The sequence below is a fragment of the Jaculus jaculus genome, chromosome 10 (assembly GCF_020740685.1).
Source record: "Jaculus jaculus isolate mJacJac1 chromosome 10, mJacJac1.mat.Y.cur, whole genome shotgun sequence".
Taxonomy (NCBI): domain Eukaryota; kingdom Metazoa; phylum Chordata; class Mammalia; order Rodentia; family Dipodidae; genus Jaculus; species Jaculus jaculus.
In genome coordinates this window covers 27,663,711-27,681,033 of record NC_059111.1, presented here as the reverse complement: position 1 = coordinate 27,681,033, position 17,323 = coordinate 27,663,711, and the positions used below count along the sequence as shown (strand labels likewise).

At 47.5% G+C, this 17,323-nt stretch overlaps 1 protein-coding gene across 1 annotated transcript in view; it reads left to right on the top strand.

Moving 5' to 3' along the window:
* Positions 1-8,882: 8,882 nt before the first annotated feature.
* Nt5e (5'-nucleotidase ecto) overlaps positions 8,883-17,323 on the top strand; it is a 74,125-nt gene continuing 65,684 nt past the window's right edge. Inside the window, exon 1 of the mRNA XM_004660460.2 lies at positions 8,883-9,209. Within this exon, the coding sequence (XP_004660517.2) occupies positions 8,883-9,209 (327 nt within the window). The remainder of the gene's footprint in view (positions 9,210-17,323) is intronic.

Sequence of the window (17,323 nt, the reverse complement as noted above, 5' to 3'; positions counted from 1 at the left end):
CTCCAGCCTCTGCAAATGTATTCCAGACGCATGCACCACCTTGTGCATCTGGCTAATGTGGGTCTTGGTGAACCGAACCTGGATCCTTTGGCTTTGTGGGCAAATGTCTTAACCACTAAGCCATCCCTCCAGCCCTCAATTTTTTTTTTAAACCTTGAGAGAGACTGGCCTTAGACCTGGCCTTGCCCTAGCTTCCCATGTGCTTAAAAGTCTAGAAGATTGCTGACCTTCAGAGAGACATGACAGTACTAAATGTGTTCCCTTTATTGTAGGAGCTGGAGAAAGGACAAAGCCTGACGACACGGGTTTAACTCAATAACCACATAAAGCGAGAAGCGCAGAATGGAACATGCATCTGGAGTTGGTTTGCAGCATCTGGAGGTCCTGGTGTGCCCATTTTCTCTACCTCCCTCTCTTTCTCTCTCTCTCTCTCCCTATCTCTCTCTGTGCTTGAAAATAAATAAAATATTTTTAAAGTTTTATTTTAGGGCTGGAGAAATGGCTTAGCAGTTAAGCACTTGCCTGTGAAGTCTAAGAACCCCGGTTCGAGGCTTTTTTCCCCATGTAAGCCAGATGCACAAGAGGGCGCACACATCTGGAGTTTGTTTGCAGTGGCTGGAGGCCCTGGCACGTCCATTCTCTCTCTCTCTATCTGCCTCTTTCTCTCTCTGTCTGACTCACTAAATAAATAAATAAAAATGAACAAAAAAAAATTTTAAGTGTTTTATTTTAAATTTTATGTTGGGCAATGGCTTTTCTCTCCCAAAATATAAAACCTTGCAAGCGTTGCAAGTTCAGAGGGTGTTTCAGAAGTGGGGGTCTTGTGTGCTCTTCGTGATCCACGAAGCCACTCCTGGGTACATGTTTATTTGCAGTCACCAAGCCTCAAATCCCATGCCTTAAAAACAGGGTTGCAGGGGATTATGATGGTTTTATATTGTCTGTTTTTATGGAAGTTGTCAATAAAAAGTTTAAAAACTAAATGACAATCCCCTTCTGCCCCCCTCCCTCAAAACAACCAGGGTTGGCAAGCCAGGCATGGTGGCACATGCCTTTAATTTTAGCACTCAACAGACTAAGGTAGGAGGAGCACCATAAATTCAAGACCAGTTTGTGGTTACACAGTGAGTTTCAGGTCAGCCTGGGCTGGGTTAAGACGCTACCGCAAAAGAGAGAGAGAGAGAGGAAGAAAGGAAGGAAGGAGAGAAGAGAAAAGGAGAAGAGAAGAGGAAAGAAAAGAAAAGAAGAGAAGAGAAGAGAAGAGAAGAGAAGAGAAGAGAAGAGAAGAGAAGAGAAGAGAAAAGAAAAACAGGGTTGGCAAGAGATGTTATTTCAGCAAACAGGACAGGGGAAAACTGAATATCCATATGCAAAAGAATATACTTGGAATTTTACCAAATCCAATTTGCCTAATTTAAAAATTAACTTAAAATGGGTTAGAGATCTAAATGTAAAATCCAAAACCATAAAACTTTTAGAAGAAAACATAGGGAGGGGCTGGGGAGCTGCTCTGTGGTTAAAGGCAATTACTTGCAAAGCCTGCTGGCCTGCGTTCAATTCCCTAGCATCCACTTATAACCAGGCACAAAAGTGGCTAATGCATCTGGCAGTTGTTTGCAGTGGCATGAGACACTGACTCATCCATACAAATAAATAAATAATAAAATAGCTTCTTCCCCGGGAAAACATCAAATGGTGGATGATGCCAGTGTAGCCAGAGGGCCTGCAGGGCTGGGGGCCCAGGCCTGGGAGCCAAGGCGGCTTCTGCGGAGATTTTGGCCACAGTTGGTATGCCAGGCGGCAGTCATGGGCGTGGTGATGGCCAAAGCAAAGCCAAAAGCAAGGAGTGGATGCCCATCACCACGCTGGAACGCCTGGTCAAGGGCATGAGGATCACGTCCCTGCAGGAGATCCATTCATTCTCCCTGCCCATCCAGGAGCCTGAAATTATTCACTTCTTCTTGGGCCATCCCTAGAGGATGAGGTTTGAAGATCATGCCAAAGCAGAAGCAGACTCGGGCTGGCCAGTGGACCAGGTTCAAGGCTCTTGTCACCACTGGGGACTACAATGGTCAGGTTGGCCTGGGTGTCAAGTGCTCTAAGGAGGGAGCCTCTGCCATCTGAGGGGCCATCATCTTGGCCAAGCTCTCCATTGTGCTGTCCGGAGAGGCTACTGGGGGAACAAGGTCGACAAGCCCCACACAGCCCCCTGAAAGGTAACAAACCGCTGTGGCTCTGTGCTGGTGCGCCTTATCTCTGTCCCCAGGGTCACTGTCACTGTCTCTGCCCTCGTGCCCGTGTCCCCGTGCTGCTGCTGATGGCTGGTATTGATGACTGTGACACTTCAGCCAGGGGCTGCACTGCCGCCCTGGGCAACGTTGCTAAGGCCATTTTTGACGCCATTTCTAAGACCTACAGCTCTCTGACCCCTGACCTTGGAAAGAAACAGGGTTCACCAAGTCTCCCTACCAGGAATTCACTGACCATCTTGTGAAAACCCACACCACAGTCTCAGTGCAGAGGACCCAGCCTCCAGCTGTGCCTACCACATAGGGATTTTATACAGAAAAATAAAAGTGAATTAAGCCTGTTAAAAGGAGGGATGGCTTAGCAATTAAGGCATTTGCCTGCAAAGCCAAAGGACCCAGGTTCAATTCTCCAGGACCCACATTAGTCGCAAGCGTCTGGAGTTCATTTGCAGTGGCTGAAGGCCCTGGTGTGTATGTTCTCTCTCTCTCTCTCTCCTTATTTCTCTGTCAAATAAATAATTAATAAAATATTTAAAAATAAATAAATAAAATAAAATAAAGAGCTGGGCATGGTGGCACACGCCTAGAATGCCAGCACTCAGGTGGCAGAGGTAGGAGGATTGCTGTGAGTTGGAGTCCAGCCTGAGATTATATAGTGAATTCCAGGTCAGCCTTGGCTAGAGTGAGACCTAACTTCAAAATAAATAAATAAATAAATACATTTTTGGAAATATAAAGAAAAACCATGAGGGGACAACTTCATGATATCATATTTGGCAATGATTTCTAGATATGATACAAAAAGCACAAACCACAAAAGGAAAAAAAAATAGATAAATCAGACTTGTTCAAAATTAAAGCAGTTGTGGTTGGAATGCAGCTGAGTGATAGAGCACACGTCTAATGTGAACAAGGTCTGGGGTTTAATTATGAGCACCACCAGGAAACAATTGTAGCACTGTTTGTGCACAAAGGATATTATCAACAACGGGCAATTAAAAAGAGCCATTTGTAGCATTCACAGTGCCGTGGAGCATGTGAAGATTGTGCTGGAAGAAGACGCACTAGGAGGCTGTGAGTGAGTCCTGGGGATTATTGAAACTCCTTCCCGACAAGGCTGAATGTCTGGAAGCATCCCACTAAGTAGACAGGTAGTAACCAGCTGCAGGGGGTGAACAGAAAAATGACTCCAGAGGACCAGCGGCACCCATCTCCACGGGCTGCAATTGTCCAGTGGTGGCCAGCGGGTCTGGTGACACACTTTCTCTCACTGGGCACCTGTCCTGCCTTCTGGAAGGCCGGGTGGCAGTCTTATCACCCACAGTGCTTTGTTGTGTTCTGCCCTGACTGCCACGGGGACCGGAGGTTTATATGGTAGATTACGTGAGCGGTGACATCATTAGCTCAGCATTCTGAAGACTAGCTGACTTGATGCACACACAGGAAGCAGGTTCCCTTCTAGATAACAATAGTTTGCCCAAGTTCCTGGTATTCATGTCAGGGAGTCAGTGTTCCTCCAGATAGCCCTTATCCAAGCATTCTAGCCTCACTCAGTCCAGTCAAGCTGCCATGAGGCTTGGGAATAAAAGAGGGACAGACAGTTCAAGGACCTATTGACACTCTAATTTCCTCCAGGATCATAAACCGTTGAATATGAGACAATATTATCAAGTCACACATCTGCAAGGGGATAAATACCAGAATATATAAAGGATTCCTACAACTCAGTTGAAACAGAAGCAAAGGCCCTAAATAGACATTTCTCAGGGGTGGGGTGGGGAACCAACAAAAAAACATACAAATTGAAGCCAGGCGTGGTGGCACACGCCTTCAATCTCAGCACTCGGCAGGCAGAAGTAGGAGAAGGATCGCTGTGAGTTCAAAGCCACCCTGAGACTGCATAGTGAATTCCAGGTCAGCCTGAGCTAGAGCAAAACCCTACCTCAAAAACAAAACAAAAACTCATACAAATGGGCAATAAGTACATGAAAAGATGCCGAACATGACTGACCATTAGAGGCATGCGAATAGAACTACAATGATGCCACCTCACATTCCTGAAGGCAACTGTCAGCTAAAACAAACAAAATTGTTGGTGAAGATGTGTGAAAACTGCCATTCTAGGAGAAAATGTGGTAATTCCTCAACAAATTCACATGTGACTGTCCACTAATTTCATTTCTAGGAAAATAATCAGAACAAACAAAAGCAGGAAATTTGATAGATACTAGTACGCCCCTGTTCATAGCCACATGATTCGCAAGAGGCAAAACGGAAGGCAAACCAACTGTTCCTGAGCTGCTGAGTGGGGAAATGAATCAGTATACGCACAGAACTGCATTCAAAGTTGGGGCCTGGGGAGATGGCTCAGCAGTTAAAGGCCCTTGTTTGAAAAGCCTGCTGGCCAGCGTTTAATTCCCATGTCGTCCTCATAAACTGGACACGGAAAGGTGGAGCAGGGGCTGGAGAGATGGCTCAGCGGTTAAGGCTCTTGCCTGCAAAGCTTAAAGATCCAAATTCGATTCCCCCGTGGCACTTGCGTCTGGAGTCCATTTGCAGTGACTGGAGGCCCTGGAACACTCATTCTTTCTCTCTGTTTCTCTTCTATCTCTCTATGCTTGCAAATAAATAAATAAATAAAATATTTTTTTCTTAATCCAGACTTTTTAAAAAAAAGTGGAGCAAGCATCTTGCATTCCTTTACCGAAGTAAGAGGGCCTGGCATGTACACATATGTGCATGCATGCAGGCGAGCGTGCGCGCACACACACACACACACACACACACACACACACAAGGAAATTCTTTTTTTTTTTTTTTTTTTTTTTTTGCTTTGTTTTGTTTTTCAAGGTAGGGTTTCACTCTAGCCCAGGCTGACCTGAAATTCACTATGGAATCTCAGGGTGGCCTTGAACTCATGGCAATCCTCCCACCTCTGCCTCCCGAGTGCTGGGATTAAAGGTGTGTGCCACCGTGCCTGGCTAGGAAATTCGTTTCAAATTTTTTTTATCTAAATTTTGTTGTTGTTGTTCATTTTTATTTATTTGAGAGTGACAGAGAGAGAAAGACACGGATAGAGAGAGAGAATGGGCACGCCAGGGCTTCCAGCCACTGCAAACTCCAGACACGTGCATCCCCTTGTGCATCTGGCTAACATGGGTCCTGGGGAATGGAGCCTTGAACCAGGGTCCTTAGGCTTCACAGGCAAGCACTTAGCTGCTAAACCATCTCTCCAGCCTGGAAATTCTTTTTTAATACTTATTTATTTACCTATGAGAGAGAGAGAGAGATAAAAAGAGAGGGAGAGTGTTAGGTCAGGACAAAAATGGAGTCACAGCAGGAGGGGACAGAGACACACGGAAGTGGGTCATCCACATTCCTCGGGGAACTGCCCAGCCATCATCCCTTCCTTGCCTAACAATGCCCCAGGTCTAGGTTTCCTGCCTCCTTATCTCCCACCTGGTCACTGTGCTGGTCTCACACCGTAGCTATTTCCTCACCTTTCCCCAACTGAAGAGCTCTGTAATCTCAAAGCTGACTGCTCCACTGATGAGAGTCAGTCCTGGCAGGTCATGTTTTCCCCGAATAAAAGCTTCCATCTTTGCCTCAGAGTGGTCTCCATGGTCTTGGTCATTCCTGAACCTTACAGAGAGAATGAATGAGAATGGGCACACCAGGGCCTCTTGCCACTGTAAACGAACTCTAAATGCCTGAGGCACTTTGTATATCTGGCTTGGTGCATACTGGGGAATCGAACCCAGATTGGCAGGCTCTAACTACTGAGCCATCTCTTCATCCCAAAAGAAGGGAACTCAGACATACGGTGCTATGCCATGGATGAAACTTGAAGTGAAATAAACCAGTCAGAAAAAGGCAAATGTGAGGTTCCTACCACAGGCAAGTTCACACAGACAGAAAGTCAAATGTCAGCTGCCAAGGGTGAGGAAGGTGAGTGACAGGGAGCCCTTATTTTTGTGTGGTTGGTTAGATGTGTTCTTATTATTCTGCTTGTAATTCTTGTTTTAAACTTTTTATTGACAACCTCCAAACATATAGACAATACACTATGATCATAATGCCCTCCCACCACCTTCCCTTCTGCAGCTCCTGAATCCCCTCCACTGCATTCCTTCTTCTTTCCAACTAGTCTCTCTTCTGTTTTGATATCATCCTTTATTCCCCTCCTATTGTGCAGGTCATAGCATCAGCCACTGTGAGGTTATGAACACCACAGTCCTTTTGTGTCTGGAACACAGTATTGCAAAACATCCCTTCCCTTCCTAAGGCTCTTAAATTCCTTTTATTTTTTAATTTTTTTTTTTTTGAGACAAGCCCAACCGACTGTCTTTTTTAATAACAGGGAGACATAGACAGAGAGAGAGAGAGAATTGGTGTGTCAGGGCCTCCAGCCACTGTAAGGGAATGTATGTACCACCTGTGTGCATGTGCGACCTTATGCGTGCCTCACCTTGTGCATCTGGATAAGGTGGCATCTGGAGAGTTGAACCAGGGTCCTTAGGCTTCCCAGGGAAGTGCCTTAACTGCTAAGCCATCTCTCCAACCCTCTTACATTCTTTCTACCTCCTCTTCTGCAATGATCCCCGAGCCTTGGAGGGTGTGAGAGAGATTTCTCATTTAGGGCTGAACACATCACGGTCACTCCTCAGAATTTTAATGGGTGTTAAGTTTCCCCAGTGGTCACCACCATCTGAAAAGAGAAGCTTCTCTAACCAAAAGTGAGAGTAATATTAATATGTGGGCATAAACATAAGTATTTAGAAAGCAGTTTGGTGGCCATCATAATAGATCCATTTAGCCAGACCACAGTAGTCTCCCCCACCCCAGGCTTATGACCCCCCCCCCTCCCCAGCCATAGCCTTTGATGAGGTTTTCAGTGCCAGGAATTCCCTCCCATGGAGTGGGCCTCAAGTCCAGAGATCAGTGGGTTTCCCCCATAACAGACTTGCCACCATTGCACCAGTTGGTGTATCAGACCTGGCCGGCCAGCCCTAAAGCTTGCGGTGTCCGCTGCTGATGCCACTGATGAGTTTTCTCCCCCAACAGGCTGTAAGGCTCTTTCCAGCATCTAGACAGCTAGTGGTTTGGATGTGTTTCTTTTTGGAACAAGTCTTGCGATTGGAGCCCAGGAACTTATTCTGTGGCCTAGACTGGCTTCTGACTTTTTATCTTCTTCCTGCCTTGTCGCCCAAGTGCTCTGATTACAGCTGTGAGCGCCAGCGCCCTGTGGGAGTCATTGCTCAGTGAGTTCAAGGTTTCCTCTTGAGAAGATCAAATCATTCTGGAGAGGAACGGTGGTGAGTATGCGAACACCACCCGATGCTTGAGCGGGACATTCAGGTGATGTATATGTTACCGCAATCTGAAAACAGCTTCGCGGAGAGTCCTGCCACTTAACCCAAGTTACCTTGTGCCTCTGCGCCTCCGCTGGCTGAGTACTGTGAAGTCATTGATTATGCTTAATTCGAGAGTAGGCGTTAATCTATGAAACAGAGGGAGATTCCGCATCAAATTAAATTGATGATAATTGTTTCCGTCGGATGGATTCCTATTTTCATCCTTCCTAGCTAAAAGCTTGGGGTTAAACACACGCCCCCGCTCACCCCATACTCAAAAAAAAAAAAAAAAAAAAGAACAGAAAGAGGAGACTAGAAAAACAAACGGTGGCTACCGAGCACCCACGTAGCTGTCAGAGTCTCCCCAAGACCCGCGTCAGCAGTTGGGAGCCGAACACACGCCGCAGCAGCTTTATTCATAGGTTTTAAAATATTTTATCTTTATTTATTTATGAGAAAGAGCGAGGCAGATAGAGAGAGAATGAGCACGCCAGGGCCTCCAGCCACTGTAAACGAACTCCAGATTCGTCCCCCGCCTGTGCATCTGGCTTATGTGGGTCCTGGGGAATTGAACCTGGGTCCGTAGGCTTCGCAGGCAAACGCCTTAACCGCTAAGTTATCTCTCCAGCCCCTATTCATTAGGTTTTAATTGTAAATAAATTAAAGACCGCATGCCAAGGATGCCTTGGCTTCTGAGATTCCAAATCTGGGCGACGCAGAGCCGGCGCGGTCTCAAACCTGTAGCATCGCGTCTCTCCGGGTGCTTTTGGCTCTCCCCAAAGTGCCAGGCGGGCTCCTATACCTCTCTCTCTCTCTCTCTCTCCCTCTCTCTCTCTCTCTCTCTCTCTCTCTCTCTCTCTCTCTCTCTCTCTTTCTCGCCCGTCTTCCGTGCCGCGCTCCTCTGTCCCCTTGTTTGGCGATGAGCTCGCGCACCCACGGCGCGGCACCACCCACCCCGACTGCAGCACGGGTCGGTGGTGGGGTGTGAGGGGAGGACGCGCCCGGCGGCCCCGGGCCAGAGCGGCCCAGGCTCGCGCAGGGGCTGGAGACCGCGACACACAGGCAGCTAGCGACGTGCGCCCGGGGGTGCCAGGGTCGGATCGGGCGACTCCCGGGAGCGCGCGGGCGGGCCGCTGGGTCGGCCTGGGTCCGGAGGAGGACCGGCTCCGCCCCGCCCCGCCCAGTCCCGCCCTGCCCTGGAGCCCGTCCCGGTGCCCGAAGCTAGCTGTGCCCCGGGAGGGAGCTCGGCCGCACTCGCCCGCCTCCGTGCGCCGCGGCCATGCGTCCCGGCGCTGCGCTCCGCTGGCTGCTGCTGCCTGCGCTGCTGGGGCCCGCGGCCCGCGCCTGGGAGCTCACCATCCTGCACACCAACGACGTGCACAGCCGCCTGGAGCAGACCAGCGAGAACTCCGCCAAGTGCAGCAACGCCAGCAAGTGCGTGGGCGGCGTGGCCAGGCTCTTCACCAAGGTGCAGCAGATCCGCCGCGCTGAGCCCAACGTGCTGCTGCTGGACGCCGGCGACCAGTACCAGGGCACCATCTGGTTCACCGTGTACAAAGGCGCCGAAGTGGCATACTTCATGAACCGCCTACGCTACGATGCCATGGTAAGGCCGCCGGGCTGTCGGGGTAGGTGCTCCAGTCCTAGCGGCAGGGCTTGGGACCAAGACCCAGTGATGTGCGGATAGAGCTAGGCTCGGGCCTGGGTGCTGGGTGGATGGGGCCCTGTTGTCTTCCAGCGATGCTATCAACCTGGCTGTGGGATCAGGGCATCAGCTGAGCGATCCCACTCGGGTAGGGCGCGTGGGAGCACCGGGCTACCGAGTGCTAGGGACCTAACTAGGTCCCCCCTGCGTCTCTCATTTGCTGCTGAATCTTTCAAAGAATGCCTTGTCTCTCTTTCATTGAAAGGGAAACTGAGAGCCAAAGGAACTGAGTGAGTTATCAAGGTCACTAGACCCCCCAAAAGGAAAGCAGTCAAGTTGTACACCAGTCCTCTTTCACCCTAAAGCCTGAGTTCAGTAACACGCTTCAGTGGGTACATTTCTGGCACGGGCTACTCTCTGTGTGACCTTGAGCAAGTGACCTACTGTGCCTCGGTATCATCGTCTATAAATTGGGAACGATAATTATATGCTCCGCATAGCATTGTCTACACACAATGTGGTCTTTAAAAATGTCAATTGTTATAACTAGTTGACACTGTAGAAACTGGAATTTCAAAAGAGTTCATTTGTTGGGCTGGAGAGATGGCTCAGCAGTTAAGGCACTTGCCTGCATAGCCTAAGGACCTGAGTTCGATTCCCCAGTATTCACATAAAGCCAGATGCACAAGGTGGTTTGCTTCTGGAGTTCGTTTGCAGTGGCTAGAGGCCCTGACGTATCCACATTCTCTTTCTGTCTGTCTCTGTCTCTTTCTCTCTTTCAAATAAATAAATAGAATAGAATATTTTTTAAAGAGGAGTTCAGTTGTTAAGCCAGAGATTCAGGAAGAACCCAATTTAACCGAGGGTGGACTTTAAAGCATGAGCGTTAAGTTGACACTCATGGTACTCCTTTGGAGGCGATGCCTTGTTTATTGAACTAAATTCTAAACAAGAAGCAGAGAGGATGATACCTTATAAATAAACGTCTTTGAGATGTATATGTGAGTCAAACTACCACCCAAGTTCAATCTCATGTACACCTCTAGTAAAAAGATTCAGCCAGGTTGTAGAAAAAGTAGAGAATAATAATAATAGACCTTTGTGAGAACAAGGCAAGAGTCCCAGGAATCTGAAATCTGAAAATGTGGGCAGGAAAGAAAGGGGTGGTTGGTGTTCCTGCTGGGATTGACTTCACACTCTGGACAGCTCAGAGATCCCAGGAGGGAAGAGAATTCCCTCCCTTCCGAAGGTTGGCTTAAGGTTCTCTAAACAGCAGGTCTCTGGGTTTCCCGAGTTGATGGAGGAGGCAGGGCTGCAGCATCTGGCTGAAGACTCCCAAGTGAGTCTCACTCAAGAATTCTGTGGTCTCTTAGGCAACCCACCCCCAACACACACCACAGCTAGACCTGCCGAAGCTTTGCAAGAAGTATCAATAATATAAACATTTATCTAATTGAATTGTTAACTAGTTTAGATCTCCACTTCCTCCAGAAGGGTAGGATACACTGGGCTTGAGTTTGTTTTGATTTCATGTAGACCACAACTTTGCAACTTTGTTCTTCCTTTAGCACTTTTTCCTTTCCTCTTCAGTTATGCAAGCTCTTTTCCTTTGAAAAAAAAATATATATAGTTCCTAGTGTCCCTAGTAACATGTTCCTCTTTAAGACAGAACGAGCTCGTGTGTGCATCATATCAAATGTGAACGAGAGACCACTGGGCGAGGCTGCAAGTTGTAGCCCGTCCCCTCCATAGGTTTTTATACGTTTTTGTGGGATAGAATTACTTTCTTTCAAGTTTTGTTCAAAGTAATTGAACAGGGGCCTGAGGAAGAATTAGCTAATGACACCGCATTGGCAGGGGTAAAGAGGAGGGTGGCATGCTCCTGATAGCGCCCCACCAGGACTTTTTCCTGGGGGGGCATTTTGGGCACTTTAACAAACATGGTTTGACCTGCACAAAGCCCTATTTTTGTTGTTGTTGGTTTAATTTATTCACTTGAAAGAGGAAGAGAGAGAACAAGAATGAGAATGGGCATGCCAGGGCTTCTAGCCACTGCAAAAGATTTCCAGACGCATGTGCCACCTTGTAACATCTGGCTTATGTGGGTCCTGGGGAATCAAACCTGGGTCCTTTAGCTTTACAGGCAAGCACTTTAACCGCTAAGCCATCTCTCCAGCCCCAAACCCTAGTTCTTGCAGCACTAAAGCGTGTGCCGCCACTCCACAGTCTAACTTACACTGAGGTTTTACTGTCATTTTGCTCATATTATGCTAAGACTCAGAATATTTATTGCTGTCCTGCCTTAAAGGTTTGCCCATCACAGCAATCTGCTACATCTTGATCTGGGTACACTGGAGGATCAGACCAGGGTGAACAAGTACGGGGGGACTTCTCTAGTTGGCTGCAAACAGATCCTGGTCTGGAGGAAGAGCATCGAGAATGTAGCTTAGCCTCAGGAGCCAAGCCGTAGAGCGGGGCCTTCGAGGAGGTGCAGTCTTTCTAGACCTGCCACAGCCCCGAGAGCAGTTCTGATAGCTGTGCAGGAGCATGAAGGACCCCCCCGAACCCCGCTTAAGTCAGGCCTTGTTGCTAGGCCCAACACTGAGGGAGGATGGCAGAATCAGCCAGTTAGTGTCTGATTATGGAAGAACTGGTGTTCCGTCAGGCACAGGAGGAAAGATGCACAAAGGGGTTTGTGGTACAGGAGCAGCTCGGAGGTCAAGAAAGCACAGGACTCAGAAAACGAGGAAAAGAAAAGGTGGCTGGAGGACACAGTTGCTTGGACATTTCTGTCTGCTTACTTCTGAGTCCCATGTTCCTTAGCTGGGAGTGACACCCCCACCTGCCAATAGGACATGAAAGAACAAATATGAAAATCCCAGGCGTCCTGTTGGTGCCAAGAAAGTGCTCCCTGAAGGTTCATTCCATACACCCTAGAGGAGGAACACTGGTAGGCAGTTTGATAAATGTCCGTTTATGTGGTTCTGACAGCCTGTCAGACTACACAGACTTCCCCTCCACCATCTTGCCTAAATCCATTTGTGGAAACTATTTTTCAGTTAAGTACTCATTTACCAGACAAACGATGCCCTTCCTCTCTCCCCAAGCACAAAACCAAAGGGGCTGAAGGATGGAGGCGACAGTCTCACCATTGGGACAGGTTGTGATTAAACACAGCTTTGGGTGGGTCTCACCTTCTCCCATTTCCACTTGTTTCCTGCTTCTAAGGCCCTTGCTATCTAGGCCACAAGCTCTCCAAGCTGTTCCCAAGTGCTTAAGACAGCAGCACACACATGGCTAGCATGGCCCGTGCCTTTAACCCTCTCAGTGAACAAGCAGCTACAACAGCCCTCTGGCCCTTCTGTTGTCACCTCCCCTCCTCCTGCCATCTGAAGGTGTATGGTTTGGTATCTTTGTGTACTTGGAGGAACGTTACGTGCTTGTATTTTTCAATTGCTTGAGCAGTCTTGTTAGCTCAACTTGTTTCTTTCTTCCTAACCTTAACCTTGGTTGTATGATTCTCCTGCCTTGGTCTGTATCTACAGCTCCTCCGGGATGTCACGTGCTTTGTGCTCCTTGGGCATCACCTCACGTGTTGCCATCACGCACTGATGGGTTTGCAAATGGCTCCAACCTCCTGCCTTGGGATGTCCTGTAGGCCTCGCTACGAGGATCTCCATACATGCTCAAAGTAACCATCGCAGTGTGTGTGCGCTTGGTATTTATTTGACTGCAGATGGTATTTGTTTGATTAAGCCTTCCTGAAGAGCTGTGTCCCCTACACCTCCCATACACACACACACACACACACACACACACACACACACACACACACACACACGGGCAGAAGGTTAATCTCTGCTAATCCCATGCTTAGCGTTATCCATCCTGCAGTAGCTGTAAAGGGACAGTACTTGTTTTAGTTTGTGGTTTCCTAATACCTAGTGAGTTTCAGCACCTGTTGATATGTGCGTTAACGTTTTGGATTTCCTGTTCCCTAAATTGCATGTTTATATATTTCTCTCTTTTTTATTTATTTTCCTTTCCCCCTTCCTTCCTTCCTTCCTTTCTTCCTTTCTGTCTTTTTCTCCTCCTCCTCTTTCTTCTTTTGATACAAGAGGTGACGTATTGTACACACGTGACCCTTGCTCACAGCTGAGCACACAGCTGCTCTAGAATCTCAGGTCCAGGGTAAAGGATCAGCAGGGAGTGCTTTGGTTGCCAGCAAGGCAGGGTCTCTCAGAGGTGGTCTTGGCAGTCACCTGCTGGTGGACTTTCCAGACACACTGAGAGGGATCATGAACCATGGTGCATGGCCCCACAGAGGGCAGCTTCCTTGTCTGGCTTCCACAGCCTGCCTGGCCGCACTGGCTGCTTTCTTGGACCAGCCCTGCCTCGTCTTTCCTCTTTGGGGCGTCAGCCTGCATGTTCACCTCTTCTTGCACTTGGCTCTCATAGCACAGAAGTTTCTACGAGGAAGATGGCAGTCTCTCTTCTCTTTTCAATTAAGTTTGCTTTACTTTTAGGAGTTCAGGAATAGCCAAATGGAAGGCATGCCCAACAGGATCTATAGTAATTTAAGACATAAATTTGTAAATCTCTTCTGATGATGTTGTATGTACTGACTTTTCCCATAGTAAAAAAAAAACCTCATAGAACAGAAATCCTAAAAATGAAATCAAATAATGAAATTTTAAGCTGGGCATGGTGGTGCAGGATTTAATCCCAGCACTTAGGAGGTAGAAAGAGGTAGGAAGATCACTGTGAGTTCAAGGCCAGCCTGGAACTACAGAGTGAGTTGCAGGTCAGTCTTGGATAGAGTGAGACCCTGCCTCAGAAATACAAAAATAAAATAAAATAAAATCTGTCCTCTTCTTTTGTCATTGGAATTCAGAGATTACTGCTGTCCTCTCTGTCATTTAAAGAAACGAGTCTATAAAACTGGCTGTGCTATTTCCCTCATGGATGTAATGAGCAGATTGAACCAGCACGTCTCTGAGAAGCTATACACCTCTGAAAAATGAGAGTCATGAGGATTTGTTTTTAAGTTTTAATATTTTTTATTTATTATTTATTTCCAAGCAGAGAGTGAGAGAATGGGCACACCAGGGCTTCATGCCACTGCAAACAGACTCCAGATAGATGCACTACTTTGTTCATCTGGCTTTATGTGGGTACTGGGGAACAGAACGTGGGCCATCAAGCTTTGCAAGCGCCTTTTAACTGCTGAGCCATCTCTCCAGCCACAGGATTTTTTTTTAATTCAGATGTTTCTATTCAGTGAGAAATCAGGAGATCAAGTATAGGTGTAGAGGCCTGGACCAGAGTGACTTCTGCTGCTCCAGACATCTCCCAAAGCCCCATCATGAGGACTGGAAGGTGTCACAAATCAGGGAACATGGGGTTGTTTGAGTCTTACTGGGCTAGGTTGCAATGGTGACCAGTGCCTGCCCAGAGTAGAAGGTAACTGTGGCGCAGTAAGAAAATAATACTTGGTCTTTCCTGACCCAGATCTCCCACAGTGATAGTCCTGTAAGTGGTGGAAGGATCTCGCTCTCTCTCGCTCTCTCTCCCTCTCTCTCCCTCTCTCTCCCTCTCTCTCCCTCTCTCTCCCTCCCTCCCTCCCTCCCTCTCTTTCCCCCTCTCTCTCTCTCTCTCTCTCTCTCTCTCTTCTCTTTTTTGAGATAGGATCTTGCTGTTGCCCAGGCTGACCTTCAATTCACTATGTAGTCTCAGGGTGGCCTCGAACTCACAGCAATCCTCCTACCTCTGCCTCCTGAGTGATGGGATTAAAGGTGTGTGCCTCCACAGACAACTCTCTCTCTTGTTATTTGTGTGTGTGTGTGTGTGTGTGTGTGTGTGTGTGTTTGAGGTAGGGTCTCTTGTTATTCTTAATGATCCTCTTTCCTAACTTTAAACTAATGAGGTTACTCTGGGCTGGGCCCCTGTATAGCCTCAAGGTGGGGCACGTCAGGAGAAATGCCTAATGCTTAGAGGATTAAAATTGAGGCTTCTAACCTCATCCACCTACCTGCAGGAGAGGAAGGCCAGCTGGAGACCAAGCTTGGTGGGCTATGGAGTTGCAGGGCACATGGAGGTTCTGGAAGGTGGGGCAACCAGGGAGGGCACAAGATCTCTGCTTGGCCATTTGTTGCCCTGGACATTACTTCTAATTGACTCTGCCCAAGTGTATCATTTATAATAAATCAGTGATTGTAACTTTGGAAGTTCTGTGAATTGCTCTAGCTAATAATCAAATCTGCAGGTGAGATCATGGGACCTGCAGATTTTAGCTGGTCTGTTAGAAAGACAGGGGCCCAGGACTCTCAACTGATGCCAGAAGTGAAGTCAGCCCTGGGTGGCTGAGCCCTGTGACTTGTGCAGTGGGTGTAAGTCTAGGTGGCTAGCCTTAGCATTGTTTGAAACGTTGCACATCCAGTCAGTGTTTGCAGAGAACTGGAGAACTAGTTAGTGTGAAAAAAAACAAAAGCAAAGCAAAACAAAACAAAAGCCCTCAGTTGGGCTGGAGAGATGGATTAGTGGTTAAGGAGCTTGCCTGCAAAGCCAAAGAACCTAGGTTCAATTCCCCAGTTCCCATGTAAGCCAGATGCACAAGGTGGTCCCTGGCATGCCCAATCTCTGACTCTCTCTCTAGCAAATAAATTAACTAATTTAATATATTAAAGAAAACCCTCAGGTACTTAGAGGAATCATTTTGCGAAGATGACAGAAATGAACTGAAAAAAAGAAGAGTAAAAGAGAAGAGTGTGGGGCTGGAGAGATGGCTTAGCGGTTAAGCGCTTGCCTGTGAAGCCTAAGGACCCCGGTTTGAGGCTCGGTTCCCCAGGTCCCACGTTAGCCAGATGCATAAGGGGGCGCACGCATCTGGAGTTCATTTGCAGAGGCTGGAAGCCCTGGCGTGCCCATTCTCTCTCTCTCCCTCTATCTGTCTTTCTCTCTGTGTCTGTCGCTCTCAAATAAATAATTTTTTTAAAAAAAGAAAAGAGTGTGGAACAGGCCTAGGGAGCAATGAGGACAGCACCATAGTCATGTGAAAGGCCGAATCCATCAGGAACCTGCGTAGATAGGCAGATGGTTTGGTATAAGACTAAGAGGCTATTGTAGTTACCTTCTTGTTGCTAGGATAAAACACCCAACCAAAAGCAGCTGATATGAGGAAAGGATTTAAATACTGCTTATAGTCTCTAAGGGAAGTTTCTGGGACACTGGGGGAGCCAGCAGCTTTTTTAAATAAAAATATTCTTTCTATCCTTCTTTCTTTCTTTCCTTCTTTCTTTATTTATTTATTTGAGAGAGGAAGAGAAAGAGGCAGATGGAGAAAGAACAGGCACACCAGGGCTTCTAGCCACTGCAAACAAACCCAGATGCATGCTCCACCTTGTGCATCTGGCTTACATGGGTACTGGGGAATCACACCTCAGTCCTTAGGCTTAGCAGGCAAGCACCATAACTGCTAAGCTATCTCTCCAGATCAACCAGCAGCTTTTGACACAACTACAGAAGGCTGTCAGTTCTTCTATTTAAGCTTATCTCTCCTTAAAAAAAATATTTTAATATTTGAGACAGACAGAGAGAGAATGGGCACACCAGGGCCTCTAGCCAACTGCAAACGAACTCCAGACGCATGTGCCGCCTAGTGCATCTGGCTTTATGTGGGTCCTGGGGAATCAATCCCAAGTCCTTTGGCTTTGCAGGCAAGGACCTTAAGAATGCTAAACCATCTCTCCATCCCTAATCTTACCTCCTCATCCACAAGATTTCTGTTACAGAATTAAAGAATACCTGAGACTGGGGGATCCATAAGGAAAACAGGTTTATTTTAACTCATGTTCCTTAAGGGTTGGGAGTTCAAGGTCAGTTGACCTCCTCCTTCCTGCTGGAGGAGGATTCTTTGCAGAGTTCTGAAGCAGTTCTGGGTGCCACATGGGAAGAAGTGCTCAACAAGAGACAGAGCCAAACTGGTTTCTTATAACAGACCACTCTCAGGATAACCCAGTAACCCAACCCATTCATCCACTAACCTGTACATGTACGAACTCATTCATGAGTGAATC